Genomic DNA, 9,597 nt, shown 5'->3' with positions numbered 1-9,597 from the left:
TACTAAATATGTAAGGTCATATCTACGTGGGTTTGACTACAGAAACTAATAAAGTGTTCTCTAAATAATGAAAAAAAGAATAAGATAAGACTATAAGAGCGAGAAGCAATTTAAGTATGTTCACGGACCATTTTCATCTCCAGAATTAAGGATTATTTTGATGTTACATCATTGCCTTTTCTCTTTTACTTTCCTTTTTGGTTTTATTTTAGGATTCCCTATTTTTAATGTTCATACAGAGATTTCTTTAACTGAAATACTGAATAGTTTCTTTGGTGTGAAAAACTGTAATAGTACACAGGATCCTAATGAGATAATTAATAATGTGAAATAGGAAGTAAAGGGCTAAAGGTGTAAGGAAAGTGGGAAGGGTGGGGGAAAGGTAATAAGGGAGAGGAAAAAATATGAGAAACTGAAAAAATGGAAATAAAGTGTTTGTAAATGGGGAGGGGAGGAGGGCGTGAAGGGAGGGCAGGGACAAAGGGAGAAATGAGAATCAAGACCTATTATGTAAAGGTACAGAATCTCAATGATGAATGTAATTGTATTGTATACCTAGATTGTACCAATAACCTCAATAAAAAGAAAAAAAAAAGTATGTCAAAGAGAATATGCACTCCTATGTTCATTACAGTATTATTCAAATAGCCAAGATATGGAATCAACCCAAGTGTCCATCAACTAATGAATGGAGAAAGAAAATGAAAAGATTATATATGGATATTATTCAGCCATAAAGAAGATTGAAATACTGTCATATGCAAGAAAATTAATAAAACTGGAAGTCATTATGTTACGTGAAATAATCCAGGCGTGGAAAGACAAATATTATATGATCTCACTCGAGTGTGCTATCTAAGAAAGTTGAACTCACAGAAGCTAGGGAGGAGGGCAGGTAGAATTGGAATATGTAGGCAAAATGATTCAAATTTTCATGTAGTAGGCATAAGTTCAAGAGCTCTATTATACAACATGGTGACTACAGCTAATCACAATTACTTGTATGCTTGGAAATCTCTGAGGACAGATTTTAAATTTTCTCATCGCAAAAATAAATATGTGAAGCAATGCGTGTTAAATTAACTAAATTTAGCCCTTGTACAATGTATACATGTTTCAAAGTATCACAATATACACAATAAATATATGCAATTTCTATTTATTTATTTTAAAATAATGAAAATATAAGAGAAAATAAGGAAACAAAAGCTGAAATGGTTGCAAATTATATGAAAATTCCAATATATTACAGTCATATATTTTCAAAAATTTTAAAGTACATTGATCATGTTGACATAAAATAATAGCATTTGCAAACACGGACACAAGAAGATACTATCCTGACTGAAACCATTCAAAGCTCTTTTCCTGTGTATGTATAAACTAGAGGTAAATTTAAAGTAATATAAATGCAGAAAATTTAAAAATAAAAAATAAATTTAAAAAAATAATATAAATGCATTCTTGAACATTAATTTCCCCTATGAATTTATTTAAGTGACCACTCAAAATTTTTAAAGAAATACAAGAAGAATTATAATTTGGAGCTTTATAAATGAAAAATCAGAAAAATATAATTCATTTTTAAAAATTGTTGCATCCTCTTTTTAGGATTACTCCCTTTATAAATACAGGCAAATGACGAATATACTTTAGTAACTTCCTTCTTCCATTAAGATGTATTTTGGTCTTTTTTATAAGTCTGGAATTTAAAATTTATCATAAATATTCAGAAAGCAAATAATTGGTAGAGAACAGTGAACTTTTAAAATTGTTGCCATTAATTTATTTTCATAACTAATATTTTACATTTTAATGACTACAAAGCACTGTTTGTCTAGCCCCTGCTGACATTAAAATATTTTATTCCATCAAAAGCTATACCTAGAGCCGGGGATTTAGCTCAGCGGTTCGGTGGCCTGCCTTGCAAGTGCAAGGACCGGAGTTCAATCCCCGGTACAAAAAAAAAAAAAAAAAAAAAAAAAAAAAAAAAAAAAAGAGCTATACCTAACCTTTTAAAAAGTGTTCAAATTGGAAATGGTTCACAAAAAAAGCCATCAATTTATCTCTTATTTTCTCAATGGGTCAGTGTGGGGGACAGATTGTAGTTTAAAACTAACAAAACCACATCAGTTCTTGCTCTATACCACTTCAAGGACTACCCAAAAGAAAAGACTTAGCTACATCTGACTTCATGACACTGCAAATATGGCAAGCTAGTTCCCATGCCCTGTCTACAGAAGTGATGCTCTTCAACACACAGTTATGTGACTGATCTTTTTCAACAAACATTTCTGAGGAATATTGTCTTATACAAAACCATCAGTACTGACCGTATATTCTGATTCAATAGATTTCCAAATTTCTTATGGCCCGAAGTCTATTCTTTCCCAGTGAATTTGAATTTTTGTAACAGTCCAAAGTCGTTTGGCTTAGGGAATAATGGTAAAACTATGTGACACTGGCTTTGATGAGTTACAATAAGAATTGTAATCTCTTCTCCTGAATTGCACAGAAGTTTTATTTACATGTAATTATGAGAAGAGAAGAGAAGATTATTTATATTAACAAACATATATTAGATCCTAACCTTGTAAATATGGACTCGTGGACTCGTGTAATAATCATGTCAACTCTCTAAAGTACTATCATTCTCACCATCCCTTGTTCTATAGAGAAGAAATCCGAGGCACAAAAAGTTTAAGTAACTTACCTAGGTAACATAGCTAGTTAAAAGTGAGAGCTGGGATGCACACTCAGAGAATCTGGTTAGAAGATCTGAGCTCATAACCACCATTTGATGAGGCCACTCTCTTAGAGAGAAAGAATTCTGGGCAATTCCAAAAGTCTAATTTACGAAAAAAGAGAGAATCAGCCTGGAAGTAGGGCTGAAGCTTTCTCCATTGAAAGAGACAGCAAGGGAGGAAGCTAAAGGAAAGAATCCAAGTGGTAAGATCCCAGAAAAGGTCGTCACAGACTCCCTCTTTGCTTAAGCTACATGATACCTTCAGGCTAATTTGGCAACTTCAATTTTGCACTGTCAACCAGAGTCAGCCCTTGATTTATTTGCTTGTGATTTGTCTACTTGGTGGTGTATGGGTGGCAAATTTAATTCTACGCTGGCCTGGAGCCTCTTTCTGACCTAAGTAAATGGCACTCAGAAAACTCAAAATACTTTTGATGACCTAAATTATCATAAAGATGTAGTAATAATATACATATCCAATGGGACTCAAAATATAAATGTAAATTAAGTTGTAATTTCTCAGGTGCAATTTCAGGTCCTTGACACACCGTTCCTATCTATTACAACTGATAAGCTTGAATTTTATTTTGTGACCACTCCTCCCCATCTCTCAAGTTCAGTTGTTGGATAGGCACTTTATTCTCAGTCATCCCATTAAATCTTAAAGGACAAAAAGATAATTATGCTTTTATCTAAAGACATATATGTCAAATGACTTTATGATGTGTCCTTGTGGCTAAATTATGATACCATTTGTTCTTCCAAACCATCCAACAGATAAGCAGCGAAGTCAGGTATGTAGAGAAGGTTGCTAATTATAAAAATATGCTATTTTCAAGCTAATGGATAAAATATTTTAAATTAGCTTCCCTCATATCACCATGAAGCAATCCTAGTAAGCAGTCAGTACTTTCCAAATAGCTATTTCTACCTGGAGAATGAAAAGGAAAAAAAAAACAAGAGGGTCCATATGTATTTCAGTGAGAAGAAACTTTATATCCTCACAAAAAATCAAAGAAATGTAAAAGAAAACTACATTAATAAGAGCATTTGGTATATTGAATAAATACAAGAAAAGATAAGATCAGAGTTTTCTTAAGCAACACTAAATATAGTGAAAACACTTTCTATATATGACAAAAACATAAAAAAGACATACATATTCACACAAATATTAACTAGAAATAATCTTAACAAAAATATGCATGACCTACAGGAAAAAAAAATAGAACTTTATGATAGTTATAAATGAAAAAATAGTAAATAAAAAGATGAACTCTGTATTTGAAAATGAAGAGTAAATTCTTTGAAGATGAAAGCAATTTTTCCAGAATTTATTAATGAACTTAATGTAACCCAAATGGGGCTTTTCAAATTTAACAAAATTATTTAGATTTCATCTCAAAGAATCAATAGCTAAGAGCCAGGCATGGTGATTACAGGAACACCTGTAATCCCAGCACTCAGGAGGCCGAGGCAGGAGGATTGCCATGAGTTCAAGGTCAACCTGGGCTACATAGTGAGTACAGGCCATAAACTTACAACAAAAAATGAAGTGAAATTTTATGACATCTCTGTTTTTTTTCTTTTTTTGTATAGGGAGTCAAACTCAGGACCTTATGCTTGTGAGGCAGGTGTGGCACCACTGAGCTAAATCCCTGGCCCAAACATCTCTAAAGGAGTAATGACTTTTTGATCTGAGAAGCAATAGAAGAAATCAAAAACAAAGAAAATGAGTGATAGATTGACTACTAAAATTGTTAAATTGTTTGTGTGCCAAAAAAAACCAAGTGATGGCAAACACCAAACAGAAAGGATACCTACAACAGATTAAGGATTAACGTATATATAAAAACTTACACTGGGTTAAGAAAAACAATAAGATCAAAGTGGCTTAATGAAAAAAGTACACAAATAGCCAATTCACAAATAAAGAAATACAACACTTTTGTGTGGGTGTGTGCGGTACCAAGGATCAAACTTGGGACCTTGCGCTTGCAAGGCAGGCAGCAGAAACGCTGGGCCAAATCCCCCGCCTCAGAAATACAACATTTTAACAACCACTTACAGACACTCAATTGCCAATCAGAGAAATCTAAAAAGTACAACATAAATAGGATGTAAATATAAAATGAAGAATGAGACGCCAAATTTCAAGGTTTATTTTTAACAAAAATTCCCATTTCTACAGAGGATGCAATGAAATGAACACTCTCATCAATTACTAATGAATTTATAAACTGGAATAACCATGTAAAAAGAAGATTTGATGACAATGTATATGTAAAAAGTCCTAAATTGTTCTTATTTTCTGACCTAGAAATTCCATATTTGGAAATCCCATAAGGAAATTATCACAATACAAAAAAATGTTTTACTGTTGGAAATATTAATCATGGTAGATTTTATCATTTTAAAAATGGGGTCAGGTATGGTGACACAAGCCTGTACTGCCAACACTTGGGAGACTGAGGCAGTAAGGTCACAAGTTTGAGGCCAAGGGTCTACATAGTGAGTCTCAGGGCAGCCTAAACTGCAGAGCAAGATCCTGTCTCCCAGAAAGAAAAAAAAATATGGAATGATTCAAATGTCAAAATCTGGGCAACTGGCTAAGAAAAAGATGGTATATTCACTAGTTATACAGACTATACATACATATATACAGATTATAACATACATATTCACACAAATATTAACTAGAAATAATCTTAAAAATGTGTATGACACATTATCAGGCATCCATTAAAACTAATATCTTAACATCATTATAAGAACATTACATATGAGATTTTTTTCATGCTAAGTATGATATGCACTAAACTACAATTTCACAAAAATACATATATGGTCATAAAGCAATTCAAATTACTTAAATATTGAAGAAATTTTACATAATTTTCAATACTTGTATTTAGAATCGAAGAATATTTATAATTTTCCCTCTGTTCCCTGGTCTCGATTCTTTTTCAATTTTTCTATCACATATATATAAACTGAACCATTTTAATGGGCTTAAAAAAATCTAGATTTTTTTTTTAGGGAAAATAATTAGAAGGAAAATATTTTAAATGAAGATGAGCTAGCCTATAAATAGAACATTCCTTTTGTGCTTTATGAGATTCTGTTTTCTAAAACTGAACAGAAGAAAAAGGCGATTTGAGAGAGCCAAGATTGGGGATTCAGAACTGGGTAAAGAGGCAAGCATAGTTTGAAAGTGTACTTTAAAATGGTTTGAAATGTATATGGAATGTGTTGTCTCTACAGTGAAACTACAGAAACTAAAGCTCAGTCAAATTTTCTTGGTTAATGGGAATAAACAAAAGACAGAGAAACTATTCTGAATAAACTCTGAAATCAATGCACATTTGTTAGGGACATCTTATTATTCATGCCTATACGACACCGTTTACGTTATTTCTACTACATGTCATAAGCGTAAGTGTTTTGTTCTAAAATGAATACACTGTCATTCTAAAATAAAATTTGATTTTGTAATTACAGTGTGGTACCAAAGAGAGGGAATGAAATGTTTATCAAAAGGTACACTCAAGTCTAAAAGATTGAGAAACTCTGATTAAAGGTAATGTATCTTGGTGTCCTCCCTCTCCAACAGTCTGGCTATCATCCTAAAGTCCCGTAAGACTTCGAGTCCTCTGTGTACCATTCAAAAGGCACAATAGGTGAACTCCCAACTTACCTACTCTTTTCTGCTACTTTTTAAGGAGGTTTTCAAAGAGAACTAAGAGTCATAAAAACTGCATTCATGCAAGATTCATTTTGGGTAGACACAAATGTCTGAGAATTTCCAAGCTGCCTAAGTTAATTTCATAAGTGGCTCCAGCTTACTTGGCTAAAAAGCTAAAGACCTTCTCACTTAATATTTCATTTACAGCTATCTTTTGCAGAAGGCAAAACATTAATTATTATTTCTGTTTTATAAATAGGGATACTGAGGCCAAGAGAATTTAAGTGGCTTCCCTACAAGACACACCCTGGTTTCCTAATATCAGTCCAACACTCTCGGTAGTTAGAAAAAAGGAAAACAGAATTCATCTGAAAAGTTCATTCATTTAATTCAAAAATGTTTGCCGAGGGCCTGTTACGTATCCAGCTGTGTTCCTGGTACCAGAGACAATGTTCCTGCCCTCATGGAGATTACATGTTTGCAGGAAAACCTAGCAATGTGGAAGTAAGCATATAAATATCAGAGCACTTAGCTCCTTGAACAAAACTAGAATGTGACGGCAACAAAGAAAGGGCATTTATTCTAGATAGGGTGATCAAGGAAGGCCCATGGAGGGAAGAACCAGTTGAACAAATATGTGAATTAAATATATGTTTGGCAGAGGAATGGTAAGTGCAAAACTCTTAAGTGAGGAGCATGCTTAGCCAGCTTGCAAAATGTCCACGTGATCAGTGAGGCTGAAATATTCAATATATCTTACCATATATTGTCTCCTGCCATCTCCCCTGCTTATGCTTCTTTTAAACCTTTCATTTTTACCTCTAGATTAAGGAGTACATTCCTCCTTGCCAGTTTCCCTATGTTTTTTTGTTGGTGGTGGTGGTGCTTTTTGGTTGTGTGTGTTTTTTTGTTTTTGTTTTTGTTTTTTTAAATCAGGGATCAAACTTGTGTCCTTGGGCTTGCAAAGGAGGCACCAGAACCACTGAGCTAAGTCCCTGTCCTGCCACTTTCCCTATGAAGCAGCCTATTTATCCACCAGTCATTCTTCCATCTTTTCTTGCTAAGAACACCCAATAATCCTAGTTGTCTTTCATTGACCTTCCCAAGGTTCAATTTGGAAAACAATTGCACACGCACAACATAAGACCAGAACCCAAGAGATCAATAGCATCCACATATCTACCTTGAATCCTTTACTATAAATATATTTAGTATGATCTAAGAATTGCCACAAACAAGGTTTGACCATTGTTGAAAATCATTTTCCAATGAAAATCCTCTAACATCATCCTTGGTACAATCTTTCTTCACTGACCTAGTAAGTACTTCAAAATCTCACAGTGTATCATCAGGTACTAAACTCACTATCGAACATTTTCCTTTGTTTTACTTCCATCTAGAACCTCCTGTACAGGACTGGTATTTTCATGGGTGTTTTCATCCTGCTGACAACAATGCTTGAGCTAGGTCTTTCCTTGGAAATGCCCCCAAAACTACTAAAAGAAATCGCCTGAAAAGAATATAATAATAATAATACCAACAGCGTACACTGACTGAACATTTACCACAACTCCAGTCCGGTGCTCATATTTATATGTATTATGGCATTTATTCTTCACAGTTCTATAACGTAGGTTGTAATATGACACTCACTTAAAAAATGAGAAAACTGAAGGACTAAGACATGAATTTGCTGAGGTCACAAGCCTCATGTCTGAGTAACATCTGATTAGGTCTCAGATCTGCTGCCTCTAAAGCCCTGCAGCACAGCTGCAGGTGTATCTGTTCAAAAAGGGGAGATAGGCTGATATGCCTAAGCAAAAGAACAAAGCTGAACCATAACAAGGGTGTTTTCTCTCTGTGCTCTTTGCAACTGTTGAGAATACTAGCTTTTATTAAAAAAAAAAAAGGGTCCTATTTCCGAAACCTCTGCTTTCCCACACAACTTCTTAAAAGAAAACTAAATAATCAGACGCACAGAGATGGTTTTACTCACGCACACATCCTCTCTCTCAGGATCTTGACCCTATCCATATTGCATTGGTAAAGTAATGGACTCCATTTCTTAGTCTGCCTGCCTCTTCTTACTACATTTGATACACTTCCTTTGAGATGATATTTTCAAACCCATTTATAGGGAATGAACCATTGCTTCCCTTGGGAGCTGACGGTCCCAAGTCTGAACAGTCGGCCATCCCATGATTCCACCTTCCTTGCCTCTCCTAAACGAAGTCTGGAGGGCCGGGGATTTAGCTCAGTGGTTCCACTGCCTGCCTCGCAAACACAAAGTCCTGGTTTGATCCACGGTAATAAATAAATAAATTAATTAATTAATTTTAAAAAATGTCTGGAGCCCTGATTTTTCTCAGAGTTCACTCAGATCGACTCTGGGCCATGTTTTCCCATCCCAAAGGACATTCAAAGCAGCTGCCACAAAAGACCTTCATGAGGACCTTCTGGCGAGCAGAAGACTCTGGGGATTAAACCCCACTGAGGGACCTAGTCCAAAACGTGTTCCACCACAGCCTTGGGATGAACCTGAGGAAGATTTGGGGCCATAGGGCAGGCCATGGAGGAGGCCCCAAAAAGAGCAGCCTCAACTGTCTGTGACCACCACATGTGCCCTTGACAGGCTCAGACCTGTCATGTAGCTAGTCTGCTACCGCCGCCATGTACTCACAGCACACACAGGCAGTACACGCCCGGAACACTCTCGCTGTCCCTCAGCAAATAGCTGCCGTCCAACCCCGTGGCGAGCAGGAGCTTCTCCCCGGTCTCTCTGCTGATTTTACCATGATATACAGCCACTGTATCCATGGCCTGGTGGATTCCAGCAGCTGAGGTGGGGGGTTATAATAGGAAGATGCCACCACCGCGGCTGCCTCTGCTGGAAGGCGTCAACCACCTGACTCCCTGTTTAGCCAGATGTGCAAAATGAGACAAGCACCCAAACAACAGGATGTTGTCTACCTGCTTTAAAACCTCCCTCTCACACTTCAATTAAAACCAGCTCAGCAATTTAAAGGCTGGGTTCTATCGAATTTGTCACAGAGTTTGATCTGGCTCTCCAATACAGGATTTTTTTTTTTTTTTTTGTACCTGGGATCAAACTCAAGTCCTTATGCTTGCAAGGCAGGCGGCAGAACCCCTGAGCTAAATCCCCAGC

At 35.6% G+C, this 9,597-nt stretch overlaps 1 protein-coding gene across 2 annotated transcripts in view; it reads right to left on the bottom strand.

The window, feature by feature from the left end:
- Positions 1–9,283, bottom strand: part of Sh2d1a (SH2 domain containing 1A) — a 23,458-nt gene extending 14,175 nt beyond the window's left edge. For both annotated transcript variants that reach the window (XM_010608028.3, XM_010608029.3), the window contains exon 1: positions 9,112–9,283. In XM_010608028.3, coding sequence (XP_010606330.1) covers positions 9,112–9,248 — 137 coding nt within the window. In that variant the 5' untranslated portion in view covers positions 9,249–9,283. The remainder of the gene's footprint in view (positions 1–9,111) is intronic.
- Positions 9,284–9,597: the final 314 nt, after the last annotated feature.

Source organism: Fukomys damarensis, unplaced genomic scaffold (assembly GCF_012274545.1).
Source record: "Fukomys damarensis isolate Sample0158 unplaced genomic scaffold, DMR_v1.0_HiC HiC_scaffold_39, whole genome shotgun sequence".
NCBI lineage: Eukaryota > Metazoa > Chordata > Mammalia > Rodentia > Bathyergidae > Fukomys > Fukomys damarensis.
This window is presented reverse-complemented; position numbering and strand designations above follow the sequence as displayed.